General features: G+C 39.8%; 1 protein-coding gene across 1 annotated transcript in view; it reads right to left on the minus strand.

The window, feature by feature from the left end:
* The window catches only part of LOC126100158 (carboxypeptidase D-like), a 250,461-nt gene that overhangs the window by 34,995 nt on the left and 190,770 nt on the right, over nt 1–24,696 (minus strand). Inside the window, exon 22 of the mRNA XM_049910700.1 lies at nt 4,538–4,692. Coding sequence (XP_049766657.1) covers nt 4,538–4,692 — 155 coding nt within the window. The remainder of the gene's footprint in view (nt 1–4,537; nt 4,693–24,696) is intronic.

The following is a 24,696-nucleotide window of genomic DNA, read 5'->3' on the forward strand; positions in this document are numbered from 1 at the left end:
TCCTCTCTTGACTGGGTAAGCAAATGAACATGTGAGGGTGGTTCAATAAGTTTGGTAAAAAAGAAAGAATTTAATTTTTTCTATTTTTTATTTTTATTTTTTAACATGTCACCTTACTTCTCACCATATTCTCCTCAGAGATATACGCACTTAGTCCAGAGATCCTTCAGTGACTGCAACTATCACTTCCTCATTTGACAAAAATTTCTTCCCAGTAAGACAAAGTTTCAAGTTAGAGAACAGGAAGAAGTCATTTCGAGCTAAATCTGGTGAATAGTGTGGAAGAGGAACCAATTCAAAGCCCATTTCAGACATTTTCACCAGTGTTATTGCTGATGAGTGAGATAGTGCATTATCCTGGTGAAATAACACTTTTTTTGCATGTTAACCTTGGCCTTTTTTCAGCCAATCAAAGTTTCAGATAATCCAATAATGAAGCATAATAGGGTCCAGTTATGCTTCAGCCTTTTTCAAGTTTTTCCCTGAGAATCCTAGAAAACAGTAGCCCTAACCTTACCAACTGATAAAATGGTCTTTGCCTTCTTTGATGCACTTTCACCAGTCATTGGCCATCGTTTTGACTGCTGTTTTTACTTTGGTATGCAATGATGGATCCAGGTTTCATCAACAGTCACAAATCAGTCACAAAAGGTCTTGCGGATTGTGATTACCAAACATTGTGTTGAAATGCACTTCTGTTCAGCTGTGAGCATTTGCAGTACCCAACTCTCATACATCCTCTTTATAGCCAAATCTCCATACAGGTGCCTATAGTCTCAACAATATCATGAATTTTCATTTGATGATGATGATGATTGGTTTGTGGGGCGCTCAACAGCGTGGTTATCAGCGCCCGTACAATTACCCAATCTTTGCTCAGTCCAATTGCGCCACTTTCCTGGATGATGATGAAATGATGAGGACAACACAAACACCCAGTCATCTCGAGGCAGGTGAAAATCCCTGACCCCGCCGGGAATCGAACCCGGGACCCTGAGCTCCGGAAGCGAGAACGCTACCGCGAGACCACAAGCGGCGGACATGAATTTTCATTTGGTGGTCTTGCATTATCACATCATGGATGTTGTCAATAGTTTCCTTTGTGGTGACCTCAACTGGATGCCATAGTGCATTATTCCATTCTTTCACAGAAATTCGCCAGACTTACCAAACCACTCTCATAATATTACTGTACTAAATACTCATTAGGAGTTGAATCGCATGTTGGATACATCCAGCAATCACAGTCTCAAATGTGATTGCCTGCACGCTCAAAATAAGCAGTCAAAGAGCGGTAGTCTCATAGTCAACATACAGCATTAAATAATTGCATATTTGATATCTCTTCTGGAACATCTGTCCAAAGTTACTATGAAAATAAGGTGTTCAGAGGCAAACATCTTTTATTCTTTTCCACAGAGGACATTGCATTTGCTCTCCCTTTGATTTATCCAACGATATAACTTTCTTCAAAGTGGTACTAAAAAGCTATCAATACTTAGTCACTTATTAATTTTAAAAAAAAGTTTTTACTATATGGCCAGTAATAGCAAGTAACATTAAGCTAAATCTATTTAGCTCTTAAAGAAACAATATAATTTTTCTATCAGATCTTAGTTCACTTATTTCACTTATATTTTTAACTTCAATCTTAAGAGCTGTTGTTGTTGTTGTTGTTTTTTGGGGAAGGAGATCAGACAGCGAGGTCATCGGTCTCATCGGAGTAGGGAAGGACGGGGAAGGAAGTCGGCCATGCCCTTTCAAAGGGGACCATCCCGGCATTTGCCTGGAAACGATTTAGGGAAATCACGGAAAACCTAAATCAGGATGGCCGGATGCAGGATTGAACCGTCGTCCTCCCGAATGCGAGTCCAGTGTGCTAGCCACCACGCCACCTCGCTCAGTATGATCTTAAGAGCTGCAGAAATTTAAAACATAAGGTATGGATGTGAGTCAGTGCTTGTATGGGAGTGCATAATAAGTTGAACTGTGTTGTGAAATACAAGGAATACTGAACAGCATGGCTTAATGATTTATTGAAAGCAAGAAATAAGAAGGTAGGGAAAATATAAGTTTGTACTAAAGTACCTTCTGCCACACACTGTATGCTGACTTGTGCAGTCTATACATATTACTGAAATTAAGTCCCCCACTGTACTTTTCTGTATCTATCTGAAGGCTGATCACAGGAACTGCTGTTGGGATTTTGATAGGGTTTTTGCTAATAGGTAGACTACTCAATGAGGAAGGTTCGTGTATATAATTTTTCATCATTATGCCAGAGAAGATAAATTGTGCCACTCCGGTGAAGTCATGGGGCTGGTCACTTGTTTTTACCTAGGTGATAACAATTTTATCTTCCAGTAGGATAATGGTGCTAAACATAATACCATAAATACTACACAGAGTTCCTGTACAACACCCCAAAACAGCTTCAGACAATCCAGTCTCCTAATTTACAAATGCGGAGCCTGAACTAAGAGCAATCTTATTACAAATAAAAGCAATACAATGAAACAATTTCCGAAAGCTTGGGGCTAAGGAAGCTTTGAAATTGATGGAATCAATTAATAAAAATACAGTTCTCAATCATTCATTTCACTTGATGTTAGCAGAATAATTTAACTACAGAAACTACTTAAAAAAAGAGGGGGACTGGGTGAAGATCACAATACATATCTGACAAAATTATTCAATTCGATAGATGAAAAATCTACTCACCAAGCTGCGGCAGAACACACAGATAAAGGACTGTTGTGACTGGCAAGCTTTTGGAGCCAGTAGCCTCTTCTTCAGGCAGAACAGTTGAAGGGTAAGAAAAAAGGATGAAGTAAAAGGACTGGAGAGGTCTAGAAAAAGGGGTACAGGTCAGGAAAATCACCCACAACTGCGGGTCAGGGGCGACTTACTATACGGGATGAGAAGGTCCCGTACAGTAAGTCTCTCCTGACCGGTGGTTCTGTGTGACTTTCCCAAAATCTACCTCTTTTCCTAAACCTCTTCAGTTCTTTTCCTTCAACCCTTCTGCCTGAAGACAGAGCCACTGGCTCCAAAAGCTTGCCAATTGCAACAGTCTCTGCCACCACTTGGTGAGTAGATTTTTTATCTATCCAATTAAATAATTTTGTCAATAATTGATTGTTTTTGTTGTTACACTATGTATCTGAATATATATTGCATGATTAAAATGGATGACCGCTTTGAAGTTTTATTGTATTTGAAACAATGTTTCATTTTAATTATTTCACCTGCTTCTTATATAAAAATACTATATCAGCTATAATCTGCAACACTTGTTCTTCTTAACACAATTATTTGGATCCTAAACAAACTCCAAAGCCAAAACATCTAGGTGGCTGAATACACTTCACAGCAGAGAATGTTATTACATACAAATACTTACTGTGATACATTGAAATGATTTTAATCTTAACACATATGCAAAACTATGTTCAACCCATAAAGTGACTTTCATTTTGTATTAGTCATACCTACACTAAATAGTAGCCAGAAAAGTAGAGCATGTTACCAAGTGATGTCTTGAAATGTTACATTATTCTTCAAAAACATGGTTGTTGTATTTTTATGTTTGAAAATAAAACACTAGGCTCAAATATGATGTTACACTTTATTTCCTGGGACATTTGTGAAATAACCACACACACAGTGTCACCCTCTTTGTTCCCCTCAATATGCACTACACTAAGTTCAGTACAGTTCCTTACTACTGCCAAATGAACACACAAATCAAATCAAATGAACTAATTTTACTTGTGTATTCCATATTGTAAGCCTATCAGATTTCATGCATGCTACTCACTGTGAACTGAGAGCCATGTTTGCATTCTGCAAGTTGTCTGATCTTTTCATTTGTACTCAGACTCTTGGTGCCAGAGAACTGTAATGTCAGAAGAGTACTTACATTCACGGGGCAAAATGCTTCAGATTTACATGTAACAGAATTTCAGTGTTGTGAGTTATACCTCCATGTACCATTATGAGACAAAAGATACACTTCTTCTTCTTCTTCTTCTTCTTCCTCTTCTTTCCTTCTTTCTTTCTTTCTTTTTTACAGTGAGTCGATATCAATATGATGTTACACTTTTCCAGGTCACATGAGCCATGGACATAAATATAAATCACAACACACAATTAAAACTGTTGTGAAGACCTGTGTACATATTCTCAAGTACAATTAATTACATGAAGGTCCACTGAGGCCAGATTTGTAAGAGTACAGTATCCCATCCAATTGATATTAATTGATTATTTTAAAATATTATAATTTGTTTAGATTATTATTTTCAAATACGTAACGAAAATTAAGGCAGGTACCACTTCAAGACAAGCATTTCCTTTAAATAGTGAAAAGAAATTTCATATAGGCTTAAATCTTTTTAAATATGAACCTGTGAAACAGTAATCCTTCAAACTGGTTCATGTGTTATCCAGTTACAGCTGTATGTTGGCTTTTACTGATGCATCTTTATAGGGAACAAGATATGTAATTCATCCTGCAGAAAAAACATAATCTTACCTTTCTATCCAAGGGAGAAAGTTCTCCTGATGCAGAAGGTACAGAAACATGTACTGAACTAGCACGTAAGTTGATCACCAGTGCTGGGTTTACACTCTCCAACCATTTCATCAGCAAATGTGTCTCAGGCTGCAGGATGTGTTTTGGCAGTTCACCTACAAGGGAAACATATAAATCTTTATTTGAAAACTGAAACCTCATGAAACTGACATTATATTTCAGAAGACGATTTTCCTTGAATCTATAAATGATGAATTTGAGTAACATAAATAATTCCAGATAATGGAAAGTCCAGAAGACCATCTGGCCACAGTGGCCAGAGACGATGGTCACATGTGTATGAGTTGCACTTGTTTGAGTATGTGCAGGGTGGGGATGGGGGGGGGGGGGGGGGGGCATGCGTGTGCTCTGAGGGTTGTTGTAGGGGTGAGTACAGAAATGGATTCAGGGGAGAGGTTCTGGGAAGGTCGCGAAGCTTTAAGCAAAGATAGGAGGTTGTGCTGGACTTCCAGGATGGGATCACTCTGGCACAGTCTATAGTTGGAGGAATCAGACATTCGGCAGAGGCTTTCTGCCAGGAAGTCACTCCAATTAACAATATTGTTCGATACAGTTCCTCACAGTCGTTTAATGAACAAAGTAAGAACATATGGACTGTCAGACCAATTGTGTGATTGGATTGAAGAGTTCCTACATAACAGAACGCAGCATGTCATTCTCAATGGAGAGAAGTCTTCCGAAGTGAGAGTGATTTCAGGTGTGCCGCAGGGGAGTGTCGTAGGACCGTTGCTATACACAATATACATAAATGACCTTGTGGATGACATCGGAAGTTCACTGAGGCTTTTTGCAGATGATGCTGTGGTGTATCGAGAGGTTGTAACAATGGAAAATTGTACTGAAATGCAGGAGGATCTGCAGCGAATTGACGCATGGTGCAGGGAATGGCAACTGAATCTCAATGTAGACAAGTGTAATGTGCTGCGAATACATAGAAAGATAGATCCCTTATCATTTAGCTACAAAATAGCAGGTCAGCAACTGGAAGCAGTTAATTCCATAAATTATCTGGGAGTACGCATTAGGAGTGATTTAAAATGGAATGATCATATAAAGTTGATCGTTGGTAAAGCAGATGCCAGACTGAGATTCATTGGAAGAATCCTAAGGAAATGCAATCCAAAAACAAAGGAAGTAGGTTACAGTACGCTAGTTCGCCCACTGCTTGAATACTGCTCAGCAGTGTGGGATCCGTACCAGATAGGGTTGATAGAAGAGATAGAGAAGATCCAACGGAGAGCAGCGCGCTTCATTACAGGATCATTTAGTTATCACGAAAGCGTTACGGAAATGATAGATAAACTCCAGTGGAAGACTCTGCAGGAGAGACGCTCAGTAGCTCGGTACAGGCTTTTGTTAAAGTTTCAAGAGCATACCTTCACCGAAGAGTCAAGCAGTATATTGCTCCCTCCTACGTATATCTCACGAAGAGACCATGAGGATAAAATCAGAGAGATTAGAGCCCACACAGAAGCATACTGGCAATCCTTCTTTCCACGAACAATACGAGACTGGAATAGAAGGGAGAACCGATAGATGTACTCAAGGTACCCTCCGCCACACACTGTCATGTGGCTTGCGGAGTATGGATATAGATGTAGATGTAGAATGGCAATGGTGGAATCTTTGTCTGTAGGTAGGATGATTAGATGAGGATCTGCTTTGAGGCTGTAAATGACTGTCCTTTCTTCTGCTGGAAGACTGGTGTTTTTAAGAAGGAACTTAGGTAATGATGATGGGGCCAGATTGGAGGTAAGGAATTCCTGGAAGGTGTCCAAGAGTTGGTCAGGTGGGAGGGGTTGAGGATCTATGGTTGAATGGAGGTGTGAAATAGGAGAGGCAGGGTTCAGGATTGGGAATGTGGTGGCTTGGGTGGAATGATTGATGGAACAGGAGTGTTTCCATTGCAGGGGTCAGGAGTAGGCATTTGACAGGTCCAATGTTGTTAAATTTGGTTATAGGGCTGAAGGTGAGATTTTTGGATAGGACTGAAACTTCTGTGGGGCTCAAGATTTTGGTGTAAAGGTTAACAACAGTATTCCATGGTTATTTAGGCTCTAAATTTACTGGACTGTTGGTGCAGAGTTTTGGGGAAGATGGCAAGTTCACAAGGTCAGGTACGCAGAGTCTGGCTGCTGTGAAGGGTTGACGGGGTGGAACACTGTGGATCCGATAGGAGTTGCATAGTGGTGACCCAAGGTGGCAGCAGGAGGATGTCAGAAGGTTTGATAACATATGCAAGTGGAGACTGGAATGCTCCTCCAGGTGCTGGAGAACAAGGACTTGACGTTCTGAGATGCCTGTGCCATGGAGATATGTTTTTGCAGTACCAGGTTTGTGAGGCATAAGGACTGGTAGGATCCAAAAAAAAAGTGAAGATCGCTGCAAAAGGAGGGGTGAGATCCAGAGAAAGTAATTTTTATGATTAGGCTATCTGGAAGGACTCTGTGGCTTAGGCAGCATTTACCCAGAGAAAAGTATAATTTTCTATACTGATGTGGAAAGATGGAGTAGGGATCAACTGTAGCAGAGATGGCAGTTCAGAAATGGGAAATGACATACAAAATGCACAAATGAATGCGTTAGGTGGTTGGGAGGCCAGCTGAATAACAGAAAAAGATGCATAAAAATACAAGCTGACATACCAAAACACGCAAAAATGCCCCACAACACTAGATTGTCTGAATTCTGCAGTTGGTAGTTATCATTACAACACATTCGCCACTCTCGAAATTATCCAGATCTTAACCTACAATAACTTACTATCCACACAAACCTCCACCCAACAGTTTCTGTCCCATATGTCCTATCACCTTCTCACAACTCAATCCCCTCACCCTCAATGGGCACCGTTCTTTGCCAGTGCACCCACCAGTCTTTTTCCTTCTCTGTTCCTCTCCAGTCCTGCTCCAACCACTCCCTCTCCTCCTCCACAGCCCCTGACACTGCACCTGCCAGCCTTGTCCTGCCACCATCTAGTGCCTCCACGCTCTGACAGACAGTGCTCTTCTCTGCCCCCGCCAATACCCCGCTAGCTCTAGTCCTCTCCCTTCACTGTTCCACTCCAGATTTCTGTTTTCATTCAATGCAATGGTTCAGTCTGGCAGCTGTGGCCAAAGATAACAGTCATGTGTGCAGGTAGTATGCCTTCTTGTGGGGATGTGTGTGTTTCCCTCTATGTTCTGGAGAAGGCTTTGGCTGAAAGCTCAGTGTGACCGTTGTGCCTGTTCGAAGCTCAATGTGTAATCTTTACAGTGAGTAGCAATAAATTCTCTTCAAAATTGTTGATATTCCAATCTCAACTTTGAATTGTTCAATTTTGCTAAACAGCTTTTCTTTCAGCCCACTACCCTGACATGCTTTCCTTCCGTACTATACTCTAAAGCATTACTTTACTCAGTGTTGTGAGTTAACGAGCATTTCGCTCTCATTTAAGTATATGGCCAAAAGCGTCAGCCTTCAGAAATTGTGAAACAAACTCTGTTGTCCAGGACTGTGTGCCACAAAGAGCACAGATTCACCACGAGATGGGAAATTCACAGGCATCTTATTGTGCTGAATGAGGAATAAGAGCTGTAGTGTGCGAGTGAGACAGACGAAAACCTACGTCATAGGGAAACCCCGTAGAAGCTGTTTGTGGCCAGGGAGTTGTAGCAGTATTCCATATGGCGGACCTAAGATCATCCATAAAGGGAAACATTTATGAAAACTATTTAATTCTGTATTTCAGGGAAGGAAGCCAAAGTAATTTTAATTTACCATCCTTCATAAATTTTCATGGTGATCCCAATAAAACTTGAATATTGATCATATCTGTAGTAGTTCAGGATTTCCTGTCAAAGTGAAATTAACAAGTTTTGTAACAAAGACCTGAATGCTAAAATCTCATGCTTTGGTCAATCTTAATGATCAACATTTCATATAGAAGCACATCATTAAAATGAGAAATGTTGTCAATATCAACTCTGTAACTTTATTTGTTTAAAAGATATAGTAAATTTAAATTATTAGTATTTTCAGTTAAGCATCAGATCATCATTTCCTCCACACAAAATACATTGAACGATGACAGCATGACACCTTATCAAATCATTAGGTAATAGAATATTTGTTGTTAAGTTTAGTGCATAATAGTTCAAAAAATGGTTCAAATGGTTCTGAGCACTATGGGACTTAACATCTATGGTCATCAGTCCCCTAGAACTTAGAACTACTTAAACCTAACTAACCTAAGGACATCACACAACACCCAGTCATCACGAGGCAGAGAAAATCCCTGACCCCGCCGGGAATCGAACCCAGGAACCCGGGCGTGCATAATAGTTACTTCTGTTCTTTATTTATTTATCAGAAAGCACATTGGTGCATGGCTACTGGCAATGCCATTCAAAGCTAAGAAGGAAACTGTACTGGTTTTATGTAAAAGAATTTAACTTTTATTATGTAATGGATATTATTGTTACTTTATTTAGAATGTGAAAACAGTCAAGCTTTGATTATTTAAATATGTTAAAATGCAAAATAATGCAGAATAAGCTGTAGCCAATCAGATGGACGGCTTCAGGAAAGGGAACTGCCCTAGTCAGTTGAGTGACGATATTCGACACGCGGGACACACAGCTGGGGACGGGCAGAGTAGCCGTTCGGGTGCAAACACCATAGTGGACTGTTCAGATTGAGATGCAAAAGCGGACAGTCGGTCTTTAGGCAGCTAGAAAGTGAAACGACTTAGAAAATTTCACATTGTGTGGTATTGTGGGACTTAAGTCTCTGAGCGGTGAGCAGCCGCGTGCCTGGTGTGAACTCTAACTTCTCGTGTAAATATCGAGGTGTAGTACTGGACTTGTGTTTTGTGATGAGATTGTGAGTGATCGAACTGAGTCAAATGGATATGCACTCTAGTGTAACAGTAACTCTAAATATGGCCACTTTAGCTATTAGTTAGCTTTCTGAATAAACATTATTCTAACCAAATCGTAACTGTGTGGCCTACATCATTTATGGGTTGTTAATTTAGTTCCCGATATTATTATTACTGTTACTATGTGTTATATTAACTTTGTATTTCGCAAACTTGCCATCAGCTAGACAATTTAAACAAAGTGTCACAAGTGTCTAATTTAGGGTGTGTAATGCAACACATGTGGTTCAGCCCCTAGACGAGTCTAAGCCAAGACATTTCGATGAAGGGGAACTACATGTGATCCCGAACATCTTTTGGATGTTAGCTCACAATTGGGTGCTTGTCTGGGGTAGGAATTTGGAAAGTGTTGGTTGAGGGATAACAATCTTGCAAAGTATTGGAGCAGGATTGGATTTTGGAGAGTGTTAGTTGTGAAATATGAACTCTGAAAAGTTTTAGAATTGGATTTGAATTCTGCAAAGGGTTTCCAAAAGTATTATCTGAACTCTGATAGGCAGGACCTCTTGCAAAAGTTAAATGTGAGATCAGTTCAGGACTGAATATTACATTTCTTTAATAGTTGTGAAATTACAATTGTAATTCCCACAGTTAATGATATTCTGTGATCTAGGTCCCAAGTCTGTGGCATTTTAGGCATTTTGCGTGGGGCCTCTGAGCTACAAATTTTGCAACAGTTGTGCTCACCAAGTTTAGCAGTGGTTAGAAGTAATAAAGAAGTAATGAGGAAGAAGAGACAACATTGAGAGCAAGTGTTTCCAGCCAGCAGCTTCAACGGCGATTCATCACTCAGCGGCAGTTGCAGTACCACAGCAGATGCTATGAGATCTTCAGCGTCAGTTTCAACTGCAGCATTGGCAGCAATACCCTGGCAGAAGGATCCAGCACGACAAAGCTAAATACTGCTCTGATAACGAGATTATGTGTGAGTCTGTAATTCAGTCGCCAATAATAGACGTCTCTAATATTAAGTAGTTGGCCAGTTTGTGTGGGTCCGAAAATACTAGCAAGCCACTTAGCCCGAAGTCAGAGTGGGAGAGCGTGATCGGCGGTGAATTTAGTAGGGCAAATAGTCCAAAATCAGGCAATGGAGATGAATTTGGGGGAGTCATGATGTTGCAATAAATGCAAATGATACAGGATTGGGTTCCAAAGTTGAGTCTGTTGAAACTGATATGGGATCCAAAACTGATTCTGTCAAAACCGATAGGGGTGACATAAAGTTAAAAATTGATTCTGTTAAAACTGATATGGGTGACATAAATGTAAAAATTGATTCAGTTCAATCTGAAATAGCTTTGATTGTGAAAGACGAAGAAGGTAAAATTGCTAGTGGAATCGAGGGATTGGTAGACAGTAAATTAAAAACCATTCGGGTTGAAATGGGCAAAATTTCTGATGAAGTTGGTGTACTTAAATCTAAGGTAGATCAAGCCGAGAAAAATTTCAGTGATAATGTGGAGAAGTTGCAGGCAGATCTGGGAGGCAGCTTAAAATTGTATGAGTAGGCAAGATGCTCTAATGGCTGAGGCAACAGAGGCTATTAGCAACTTATCAATTCGAATAGGTAAAGGTGAGAAAGAAGTAGATAAAATAAAGGAACAAGTAGAATCTGCCATTAAAAGTGAAAATGGTGAGGTTAAAAAGCAAGTCAATGAAATAAAAAGTGAACTGAATTCTTTAGTTGCACATCAAATCTATACAGTGATCAGTGTTCTGTGGATGAACTTGGGAATGGTAAAATGTTTTGGAGATGATGAGAAATATCATCCAGTAAATTTTCTAATAGCACGCAAGGATGGTTTTGTAAGGGAAATGTCTGACGAGGCGAAGATAAAATTCATGAAAAGAGATTTGGAAGGTGAGCTGCAATCATGGGCGAATATTCATAGTGATACGTTCACTACCTACGAAATATTTGAAAGCATTTTCCTGAACAAGTTCTGGAGTGAAGCAAAGCAAACGTGACTCCTAAATGAGTTTCTGGATGGGCCAACATTTAAATATGGGAACAGGTCGATGCAAGTATCTTGTAAATGTGAACTTGCGAGAATAATGCAAGTGAAATGTCCATTGGAAGTGCTTACTGAAATTACGACATTGAAAAGGCGGTTACCAGAAAATTTGCAGTGGGGTCTAGTGCACAGTCCTAGCAACTCAACAGAGGAATTTTTGGACTTCGTAGAAAAATTAGAATGGGCGTTGTAATTTAAAGTGCCAAGTAAGCAGACAAATAGTTTTCATAGTGGAGAACTTAACTACAGTCTGAGTAATAATTTGAAAGACATCTGGCAAGTTATCAACCAACCCCAAGAACGTAGATTTGAGGGACCAGTACCTGGCAAAATGAACCAGTGTAATGGGAGATCGGGGAACTAAGTTTCGCCACATCTCAGGTCCGGAGATGGCAAAGTAAACTGGCGATGAATAGGACACAAGTAAATAGAAATGTGAAGGTGTTAATAAATCACCAGAAAGTTGTCAGTATTTTGAAATGAAATTAGTAAGAGATGAGAATTAAATAGGTAAATTTTCAAATCAGATCGTATGCAAAAGATGTAATCCTAAGATAATGAAAGATAATTATGGCTAAATGGTTTGTTTTATGAATGTGAGACGAAATAGTGTGTGAATGTTAATACAATGAAAGATTCTATGTGCCAAAAGGAGGTTGAGGTGCAGCTCAATTTGGTGGAGTTAGATGTCACAAAAAATTCTAAAGAGGTACTAACCAGGGGTAACAATTATAGTGATGAAGGTGATGATGTTTCAGGTGATATTGTGATGGCGAAAGTTGTTGAGGAGGTTAATAAGGGCAGCGTAGCATTAGTCTTGTCAGCTGTTGATGAATTTGTGTGTGTATCATGGATCTGCTATTAATGTGGTGCAGGAGCGTGTAGGAGAGAAAAAGGTATTATGCTCAGGTTTAAATCAAAACACAGTGGAATTGCATGACACTGTAGCTATAATTTACATGACGTAACAGCAGAGGATGGTGAAACCATGAATGGTTCATAAATGGTGATTTGTCGACAGAGGTAAATGAGGTTTTATGTAGAGAGTTTTATGATGTATCAGTGGCTGTTGAAAGTGCTGTTTTTGAAGGTGTTTGCAATGACATAAAAGTAAAAAGTAATGCTTTATTTCATGATAATGATGTTGTAGCTACTAATGTTGATAATTTTAATGGAAAATACAGTGAGTTTGATTCTAATATAGAAAGTGATATTTGGACAGAATGGAATCTTAAGGAGGAATGTGATTTTACTGTAACTGTTTGACGATGGTACAGTAGAACATTACAATCATTATTGCCTCATTTTTGGACTCGAGAGATTTTTAAGATAGTGAGAAGTCTATGGGGAGAATGTGAAATTGAGGCGAAAGAAGCATTTCATGAAATACTTTGGGATGAGTATGAAATTGAGGTGTGGATCGAACAGGATATGTGTGCTCTAAAGATGGAATAGAAGGGACGAGAAATAGAGAATGATTTATTGAGGGAACAGTGTTTAGAGCAAAAAGAAATGATTAATGTTCAGCCTATCATTGAGACTAAAGTAAATGACGAGAAAGTAGACGCGCTGCTCGATTCTGGAAGTAATGTGTTGGCAGTATTGGAAGGTTTTGTACATAGGGTAAAAAATAAGAAATTAGTATTACTACCTGTAAATAGCGTAAAAATTAAAACAGCAGTTGGCAGTTTAAGTAAGCCGATAAGGCAGGGGAAAGTAGGTTAATAAATATGTGTATTCGATTATAAAATTATTTGGAGCGGTTATTTGCAATGTCTTGTTTCAGGATTTATTTTAGCTTGTTTGTTGTCTCATCGCATACGGATTTTTTTTGGCACAAGGTCTGTGCAATTATAAAGAGATAGTTTAGACGCACATTTGGGTGCGAGGAGGTCGCAGAACTCCATTATTTGGTGAACGGTATCAAGTCAAAAATCAGTGCACAGTATGCATATAAATTATGTTTTTGGGGATATATAAGGGATTTCTTTATGTGTATGTCTGTGTTAGGCTTAAATTTTTGGATGGTTTTATGTTTGTTGTAATTTCTGAATTATAAGTTATGGTCATGTCAATTTGGGTGCAGTCGGAGAAATTTGGAAAATGAAAATTAATAATGCTTACCTAGGAAGACAGATGTATGTTTATCTGCTTATCTGAGAATATTTTGGGGGAATAATTCAATGTCGTATGGGGTATCGATTTGTGTACGCAGTTTCACTGCACAGAATTAAACAAGGTGGGCGAGATTTGTTCATATTTGTTGTTAGTTTTGAGATTTGTTCATATTTGTTGTTAGTTTTGAGTCTAAGGGGGTTATTTCAATTAAATTAAAATATTAATTTACTGATGAATTTGACTGGGACTCTGTCGCGAGATGCCTGTCTCTAGTGGGACTTGAATAACGTGTCAGAATCATTGAAGAATTTACGAGCATCTTTCAAACTCTCTATATCAGTTGTTTACTGTGTAGTTTAGATTTGTTTGCATCGATTCCAATGGGGGGAAGTGTTCAGTGCATATCATGGGTGGTTTCGGAAAGTGTCTGTTTTCTGGTATCTACACCCAATTCGAATGTCAACAGATTTGTTCCCACAAAATTATCGCGATGGAATGCGGAGCCATACAGAATTTTGGCAGCGTACTCAGCTTCGAATCTATGGATGGTTGGTGAAGACTTCGTTGTGTCGAAAAGGTTCTGTGAAAGTGAGTGCAATGGTGCTGATATTTCTGCGGCATTTCAATAGACAGTCGATTTTGATAAATGTATAGTTTTATTTGGCATTTGATTAATATGCCAAAATTCATAATCTATGCTAGATAAAAGTTCCTTTAAATTTAAAGCATGCTGCATCAACACCACTACAAATAATTACACTATTTATGTGGTGCTCAGGAATTTATGTTATTGTATTATGAATTTGTGTCTTGTAAATTCTTAACATATATGGCATGACAACATGTTACAAAGTGGAGGTGTGTGAGTTAACGAGCATTTCGCTGTCACACCTGGAATACCTTCTGTCGTCCTGCCAATCTCTGCAATATTCTTGTCAGACCCTATACTCCTTCTACATCCATCTCCCTACCCTATGGCTCCAACCCCTGTGACCATCCCCACTGCAAGACTTGCCCTATACACCCTCCTATCACCAGCTATAACAGCCCTGTAACTGGCAAAACATACTATCAAAGGGAGGGCCACCTGTGAAACAACACACGCCATATACCAGCTGTTATGTAGACTGTTCAGCTTTCTACATTGACATGACTACCACAAAATTATCAATTAGGATGAATGGGCATAGGCAGAGGGTGTATACTGGCAACTCTCAATATCCTGTTGCACAGAATGCAATACAACATGACATTCGTGACCTCAGCGCCTGTTTCACCACACATGCCATCTAGGTTCTTTCCCCAGGCACCAGTTTCTCGAAGCTCCTCAGCTGAGAACTAGCACTACAACATGTCCTTGGTTTTTGTCACCCACCTGGCCTTAATTTATGTCAATTTCTTCTGTCTCAGCATTTCTTCACTGTAACTACTCCTTGCTTCACTCCATTTTAGTTTCCTGCATCTTTCCCGTCTATTTCTCACCGCTCCCCTCCCACCTCTGTTATGTACAATGAACTTAGCTTTACACTCTTATTAACTCATGCATGATATTTAAGCATATTACCCTGTCTTCCACCTTTAAACTCTCAGGTTTTCCAATCTCATCTGTTGCAGTTCCCAACAATCAGTCTTTCTTTCTCATCCCGTATGATAAGTCTACCCTGACCCGTGGTTCTGGGTGACTTTCCTGAAATCTTCCCCTTTTCTTAGACCTCTCCAGTTGTTTTCCTTCACCCCTATTCCTACCCCTTCAACTCTTCTGCGTGATGAAGGAGCCACTGGCTTCGAAAGCTTGCCAATTACAACCATCTTTTATGTATGTGTTCTGCCACTGCTTGGTGAGTAGATTTTTTATCTATCCAATTAAATTTCTCTCTTTATTTGTCACATTTTGTGTGGAACACATGTTGTTGTTGTTGTGGTCTTCAGTCCTGAGACTGGTTTGATGCAGCTCTCCATGCTACTCTACCCTGTGCAAGCTTCTTCATCTCCCAGTACCTACTGCAACCTACATCCTTCTGAATCTGCTTAGTGTATTCATCTCTTGGTCTCCCCCTACGATTTTTACCCTCCACGCTGCCCTCCAATACTGAATTGGTGATCCCTTGATGCCTCAGAACATGTCCTACCAACCGATCCCTTCTTCTGGTCAAGTTGTGCCACAAACTTCTCTTCTCCCCAATCCTATTCAATACTTCCTCATTAGTTATGTGATCCACTCATCTAATCTTCAGCATTCTTCTGTAGCACCACATTTCGAAAGCTTCTATTCTCTTCTTGTCCAAACTATTTACCGTCCATGTTTCACTTCCATACACGGCTACACTCCATACAAATACTTTCAGAAATGACTTCCTGACACTTAAATCTAGACTCGATGTTAACAAATTTCTCTTCTTCAGAAACACTTTCCTTGCCATTGCTAGTCTACATTTTATATCCTCTCTACTTCGACCATCATCAGTTATTTTGCTCCCCAAATAGCAAAACTCCTTTACTACTTTAAGTGTCTCATTTCCTAATCTAATACCCTCAGCATCACCCGACTTCATTCGACTACATCCCATTATCCTCGTTTTGCTTTTGTTGATGTTCATCTTATATCCTCCCTTCAAGACACCATCCATTCCGTTCAACTGCTCTTCCAAGTCCTTTGCTGTCTCTGACAGAATTACAATGTCATCGGCGAACCTCAACGTTTTTATTTCTTCTCCATGGATTTTAATACCTACTCCGAATTTTTCTTTTGTTTCCTTTACTGCTTGCTCAATATACAGATTGAATAACATCGGGGAGAGGCTACAACCCTGTCTTACTCCCTTCCCAAACACTGCTTCCCTTTCATGTCCCTCGACTCTTATAACTGCCATCTGGTTTCTGTACAAATTGTAAATAGCCTTTCGCTCCCTGTATTTTACCCCTGCCACCTTTAGAATTTGAAAGAGAGTATTCCAGTCAACATTGTCAAAAGCTTTCTCTAAGTCTACAAATGCTAGAAACGTAGGTTTGCCTTTCCTTAATCTTTCTTCTAAGATAAGTCGTAAGGTCAGTATTGCCTCACGTGTTCCAGTATTTCTACGGAATCCAAACTGATCTTCCCCGAGGTCGGCTTCTACTAGTTTTTCCATTCGTCTGTAAAGAATTCGTGTTAGTATTTTGCAGCTGTGGCTTATTAAACTGATTGTTCGGTAATTTTCACATCTGTCTACACCTGCTTTCTTTGGGATTGGAATTATTATATTCTTCTTGAAGTCTGTGGAGGAGGAGATTACTGTTTAACGTCTCGTCGACAACGAGGTCATTAGAGAAGGAGCACAAGCTCGGATTAGGGAAGGATGGGGAAGGAAATCGGCCGTGCCCTTTCTAAGAAACCATCCCGGCATTTGCCTGAAACGATTTAGGGAAATCACAGAAAACCTAAATCAGGATGGCCGGACGCGGGATTGAACCGTCGTCCTCCCGAATGCGAGTCCAGTGTGCTAGCCACTGCGCCACCTCGCTCAGTTTGAAGTCTGTGGGTATTTCGCCTGTTTCATACATCTTGCTCACCAGATGGTAGAGTTTTGTCAGGATTGGCTCTCCCAAGGCCGTCAGTAGTTCCAATGGAATGTTGTCTACTCCGGGGGCCTTGTTTCGACTCAGGTCTTTCAGTGCTCTGTCAAACTCTTCACGCAGTATCGTATCTCCCATTTCATCTTCATCTACATCCTCTTCCATTTCCATAATATTGTCCTCAAGTGCATCGCCCTTGTATAGACTCTCCTTATACTCCTTCCACCTTTCTGCTTTCCCTTCTTTGCTTAGAACTGGGTTTCCATCTGAGCTCTTGATGTTCATACAAGTGGTTCTCTTATCTCCAAAGGTCTCTCTAATTTTTCTGTAGGCAGTATCTATCTTACCCCTAGTGAGATAAGCCTCTACATCCTTACATTTGTCCTCTAGCCATCCCTGCTTAGCCATTTTGCACTTCCTGTCGATCTCATTTTTGAGACTTTTGTATTCCTTTTTGCCTGCTTCATTTACTGCATTTTTATATTTTCTCCTTTCATCAATTAAATTCAATATTTCTTCTGTTACCAAAGGATTTCTACTAGCCCTCGTCTTTTTACCTACTTGATCCTCTGCTGCCTTCACTACTTCATCCCTCAAAGCTACCCATTCTTCTTCTACTGTATTTCTTTCCCCCATTTCTGTCAATTGTTCCCTTATGCTCTCCCTGAAACTCTGTACAACCTCTGGTTCTTTCAGTTTATCCAGGTCCCATCTCCTTAAATTCCCCCCTTTTTGCAGTTTCTTCAGTTTTAATCTACAGGTCATAACCAATAGATTGTGGTCAGAGCCCACATCTGCCCCTGGAAATGTCTTACAATTTAAAACCTGGTTCCTAAATCTCTGTCTGACCATTATATAATCTATCTGATACCTTTTAGTATCTCCAGGGTTCTTCCATGTATACAACCTTCTATCATGATTCTTAAACCAAGTGTTAACTATGATTAAGTTGTGCTCTGTGCAAAATTCTACCAGGCAGTTTCCTCTTTCATTTCTTAGCCCCAATCCATATTCACCTACTACGTTCCCTTCTCTCCCTTTTCCTACACTCGAATTCCAGTCACCCATGACTATTAAATTTTCGTCTCCCTTCACTATCTGAGTAATTTCTTTTATTTCATCATACATTTCTTCAATTTCTTCGTCATCTGCAGAGCTAGTTGGCATATAAACTTGTACTACTGTAGTAGGTGTGGGCTTCGTATCTATCTTGGCCACAATAATGCGTTCACTATGCTGTTTGTAGTAGCTTACCCGCATTCCTATTTTCCTATTCATTATTAAACCTACTCCTGCATTACCCCTATTTGACTTTGTGTTTATAACCCTGTAGTCACCTGACCAGAAGTCTTGTTCCTCCTGCCACCGAACTTCACTAATTCCCACTATATCTAACTTTAACCTATCCATTTCCCTTTTTAAATTTTCTAACCTACCTGCCCGATTAAGAGATCTGACATTCCACGCTCCGATCCGTAGAACGCCAGTTTTCTTTCTCCTGATAACGACATCCTCTTGAGTAGTCCCCGCCCGGAGATCCGAATGGAGGACTATTTTATCTCCGGAATATTTTACCCAAGAGGACGCCATTATCATTTAATCATACAGTAAAGCTGCATGCCCTCGGGAAAAATTACGGCCGTAGTTTCCCCTTGCTTTCAGCCGTTCGCAGTACCAGCACAGCAAGGCCGTTTTGGTTATTGTTACAAGGCCAGATCAGTCAATCATCCAGACTGTTGCCCTTGCAACTACTGAAAAGGCTGCTGCCCCTCTTCAGGAACCACATGTTTGTGGAACACATATGAAACAATTACATAAAGTAGATTGACTTAATTGTTCTAGATATAGCTTTTCAAGTATTAACAATAAAAGTATACATAAATTACCTACAAAAAATAGTCATACATAAATATTCAGTATTTAAGTTTGGTAAAGAACACATAGCAGTGAAACTTAAAGTGAGCTAGTAGATGTTTTTTGCTTAATTCATACAGCTCATCCTCTTCACAACAAATGTCTCAGTTTTTTCAAAAACTTACTATTTAAAAAGTTAGCAATAATTAAAATTTTTTCTTCCAGAATATTCAATTCTTAATGGTGATTATTTCCAAAATTCAATCCCATAGTTTTGTATCACTGATTTTTTTTTAATTCCAAAAACGTGCACTTTTACTACTAAAACTTTTTAGTTTATTGATTATTCTACTGAGTAAATTTCATTTTGTAACAGCTTCTAGTGGGCTATGGGAATCACCATGGAAGTAGACATTGTTTCCACAACATAGTTCCTATAATTTTTCAATTTTCCCATTAGCTGATGCATAGTTGAAGAAAATTGCTTTTTTCCTCATTACAATTTTGTATATTCTGATTTTGCAATGTTATTGGTTAGTGATACTATATATAAAATATAACAACTAATTTTGAATTTTTTTTTTTACAGTTGTCTATAAATAGGCATGCCTCTGGGAGTATGCACTTAGTGACCTACTTCATAACATCTCTTGGTCACTACCAATCAACATGTATATTAATTTATGATTTATTCAGTGTCCAATAGCCAAATTGTACAATACCAAGTGTTATTCAGTCCTTGGTAACCTCATGCAATACAAATAATGAGGTGACTATGCACAGTGACTGTGTAACTGCATTCGTCATTATGATGTTTGATAGACAGAACTTGACTGTGAAAGGTTAGCATAAAAATAATGTCACTATGTCAAAATTCTGTAGTGTAAGTGCTACACTGTGATATATGAACTTCTGAAATTATTAACTGCAAGCTGAACATTTGTATTTTATTGGCATTAATAAATGTGAAGAGATTGCAAGAAACAAGACATCGATTAACAGCAGTGCTACTTCACAGGTCAGTACGCTTACAAGCTCAATTACTTCTCAGCTGTCTCATTAGGAATTTGTAGACAGAATAATGATGACTCCTTTTTCTAGAAGTTTTTAACTGCAATCACATTCAATTTCAGAATATTATTGGCAGCTGCAGAGAGTGTAGTTAGTGTGTTACCGCTTAACCACGATGAGATGAACAAGACGTATGTACTGGAAAAAAATTTAAAAGATTGATTAAAGGTGTGCTGCTGAGCGTTCAGCCAAGTTTGCTGCTTCCATTTTATGCACAAAATATTTCGACAGTCAGGACAGTCATCTTCTTTAGGTGCTGAAAGTTGTGTTCTTAGGCAGTGAGACAGATAAAAGTACATCTCATAGCACCTGAAGATGATGACTGAGTTGTCTGTCAATTATTTCATGCATAAAATGGAAACAACAATTTGGCTGAACACCCAGAAGCATGTTATTAACCAAAAACATCAAGAAAACCTGAGAGATCACATTAAAGGTTGACGCCACACAAGATTACTGTGCTATTAACATTTGTCGTATTTACTCGAATGTAAGCCGCACTCGAATCTAAGCCGCACCTGAAAAATGAGACTCGAAATAAAGGAAAAAAAAATTCCCAAATCTAAGCCGCACCTGAAATTTGAGACTCGAAATTCAAGGGGAGAGAAAAGTTTTAGGCCGCACCTCCAAATCGAAACAAAGTTGGTCCATTGTAATATGAGACACAATTTAGGTCGAATGAATGACGATACAGCTACAGTAGTTTGGTTCGAGTCGAAAGCTTAGCAGTTAAGCTTTACCAGGTAGCCATTGCTATGCGTCAGGCGCTCCATCCGTATTTATACGGATACCCTTCCTTTTTCACGTGCTTCGTCTGGTTTGAATCGATTGCTTATTTTGCTTTGATCTGATAAGTGCCATTTTCTATGTTATAGGTGTTTACGTCAGTCACTCCAAGCTGAAAATGCATTACTATACTGTGTCATGCATTGTTTGTCGCATTCTGATAGTGCGTGTTTACGGCCTGTCGCTGCTCGCGGCATGGCTTGCTTTTGTGCGCGCTACCGCCGCCTACAATTAAAAAAAAAAAAAAGAGGAATCGTCTCATTAGCGAAACAATGGCAAGAGACTGCTATTTGTTGTTACTTACACTGCTGCTTTCTTTGATAATGATCAACAAGAACCAAATAATAGACTGCGTATGATAGAACATGTTCTGAATGAGAGTTTGGCGAAAATTGTTCTCCGTTTGAAAATCTTTGCGGCCGCTTCTTTAGTACATCAAATTCTGCACAGAAATTAGTCATCATAGATTTAAAAATCTAGTCAGTTGCCGTGCTTCATTTCTGAGTGTATCACTATTAGGCATAAGAGTAATACGAATATAAACATGACACGATACGTATATTCTTCCGCGTTTGCTGTTGTCTCACTCTAGTTTCGTAGTTTATTTGGCAGACAGGATTTAAATGAGATAGAAGCAAACACAAAAGAATACATGGCAAAATGTTTATATTCGTATTATTCTTATGGTGAAGAGAATACTGCATGTGATTCACATTTCATCAGGTTCCTATTAGCAACAATCTCTTCTCACAGGTAGGAAAATATTCAGAACGTAGAGTTGGCCATATTGACAAAAATCCCAGTATTACCAGTCGGATTTTCGTAGTACATTGAAATTCGAAGATGAACAATACGGAATTTGTATTTACTTCGTTGGATAATGTATGAAAATGCAGTGGTCGAAACTCGGACGGAGAAAAAAAGCTCGTCTTCCAATTTTTTTTTTTTTAATTTTATTTACTGACGCAGAGGTTTAGGTGCCAGTATTTATCTTTGTGCCTACAAAGGATGCCTGTGTAGCGCTACATATATTCGACGGCAAAAGTTAGTTGTGGCGGCACCTATCAACATTTTTCAGAACTTCAGCTTGCTTTGCACTCGATTCTAAGCCGCAGGCGGTTTTTTGGATTACAAGAACCGGAAAAAAAGTGCGGCTTAGATTCGAGTAAATACGGTAGTCAGTAAGCTCACATTACTTACACTATGCAGGAAAGTGATATGAAAAGCTGCAGATTTTGTGCTGGCATATGCCTTTGACAGCACACCAGATGGCACTAAGAAATGCTGTATAGCAGGCACTGAACTAGGTGTGCCTATGACAAGAGAAAACCAAGACATGCCACCAGGCTATGTGCTAATAACGCCTACTGGGCAGTGTGCATATAGACCACCGCTGCCAACCGAGCTGGCTCAGTCTCTCAATCTCAGTACCTCAGTACATCGCATCGGGATTCAATTCACATTGCACCTCAATATGTAGCACTGTGCTCTAGTCTTCCACAGTGATAGTCATCGCCTCACATCTCAGCTAGCTGTGAGGGAATATTAGTCACTGTATGTAGTTGTGATATGGACACAGACAATATTTAAGAATTAGTATATGCTAGTTGATTGCTGTCAATCACAGAAATTCAGACTGGACAGCACTGAAGTTAAGTACTCAATTTGTTCCTGTAATGAAGTGTATTTTAACCATGTGCGCATTTTGTGTTGTAGTGAGAGGAAACCAGCCACCAACCTATCATACCAACCTGTCCTCATTCATCCAGGAACCACAAAACATTACAAAAGGGCACAACAACAACAAGTGGTGATGAGTCTGATCAACAAGCTTTGTTTGCGTTTGATGTGCTCTAGGTTGCTGCATGGGAGCTGTCATTACAGTGATTCTGTTTGCTGATTTGTTCTCAGTGTTGCATGTATTACAGGAGGGGAACTGCAAAACTAATCTATTTCTTATTTCAGAGGTTTTGCACATTGCTTTTCTCTGTCTTTTCCTATTTTGCTGTAATTTGTTAGTGTTAAAATGGATACCCTGCCCCCTCCACCATTGCCCTGCCCCTCAGCTACAGACTGTTCCAGCTCGGGAACTAAATCAGATTTCTCAGTTTCAGGACCAGCAAATCACCACATAGCTGTTTACTTACAGTAATTGCTTCCAACAAGTGCCCCCAAACAACATTCCACCATTTCGGCACTTCAGTGAAAAACAAAAGGAATGGCTCAAATATCTCACCCAGTTCCAGGCCCACTTTGAAGTTCACTGAATTCAAGATACTGTGAAATCTCATTATTTCCTGTCCATCATGGGAACCCCAGATTTCAGTTGTTTCGCCACCGTCAGTGGTATACCAGCTTACAGTGTCTTACTAGGTAGTGTAAACTCAAGTGTGGTTGTGGCAACTTTTATAGTGATGATCCTGATGCGATCACATATAATGTCCCTGATAGCAGAATTAGAGAACAGATTCTCAAGTATTCATATCCTTTGCTCCATCAAGTATTGCAAATATTAGAACAATTTGATTCCCGTGCCATTTTGATCAGGACCTGATCTGTGGGATCGAGTCAACTCTTGCCCACGACCGCTCCACTCAGCCGCCACAATGAGCATGCACACTGATGCACAGACAGCCTAGTAAACAAGTAGTCAGGCCTGTAAATCTAGTGAATTCTTGCCCTCGCTGTTTTGCTTGCCATAAGTGACAACACAACATGCTGCTTCTGGTACAGAGCCCCGCAGGTTTCCATTCCACGCCAGGTGGCATGGAACTCAATGACCAAGCAGCAGTCGCCACCGTAAGCTGTGGTGCGCGCACTCCTGGCCCGAGTGTAACGTGAGGGCGCCACTTTGGAGCACGTGGTCCCAGTGGCCAATAGCAACATACCCTGTCGTGTATTTAGGTGGCTGCCTCTCACTCAGCAAGGCAGTCTGGTATTTGTATTGAGTCGGTTGATATCTCACTTACAGACATTGTGTTTATGTTGTGCTTACTTCCCGTTTACGAGTGGACGTTTTTTTGATTTTGTGAGGTTATCTCTTGTGACCCTGTTGCTTAATACTTTGTTGTTGATCTTGGTGTCTTACTTGGTTGTCTGTCATCATGCTTGTCCTTCCATTCCCGTTCGTCCGTGTTGTTTGTTCTCGGGCCACTCCCATTCGGTGCCACCAAGCTTTCATTTGCGGCAACCCCGCGATCTTTCCTGTCCCAGTTACAACACTGCTCATGTGGAAAGAAAGGCCATGTCCAGACAGTTTGCTTGCAATGGCAAAAGAACACCATTTCTGCCCGCTCTTGCAGCAACAGGTCTCATGCACATTCTGTGAATGCAGCGTTTTCAAAACCTACTAAAGGACCTAGCAGCAATTCAAGTAAGATTGTGCCCTCATCTCGCCTCAGTGCAGTGCAATGCTATTCCAACAAATCATTTGTAACACTACAAATTGCTGGCCATCGCGTTGGCTTTCAAACTGATATGGGTGCTTCTGTAACTTTGCTTAATTGTGCCATGTTCAAACAGTTAAGCTCACCATGCCTGTCAAAATCTAGCATGCACCTCACTGTATACAACAGTCAGGAAATTCCAGTACTTGTACAGTGTCATTTGCCTGCCACTTACAAATCTCACACGAGGACAGTGAAATTTACAATGTTGCTATCAAGAAACAGTGAAAATATTTTTGGCTTAGACTTGTTTGGCCTTAGCATCCAAGACACCGTACTTTCAATGACTGTTTTTAATCCAAAAGACAGTGTAGCTAGTTTGCTTAAGAAATTTCC

This window comes from Schistocerca cancellata, chromosome 9 (genome assembly GCF_023864275.1).
Source record: "Schistocerca cancellata isolate TAMUIC-IGC-003103 chromosome 9, iqSchCanc2.1, whole genome shotgun sequence".
Lineage (NCBI taxonomy): Eukaryota > Metazoa > Arthropoda > Insecta > Orthoptera > Acrididae > Schistocerca > Schistocerca cancellata.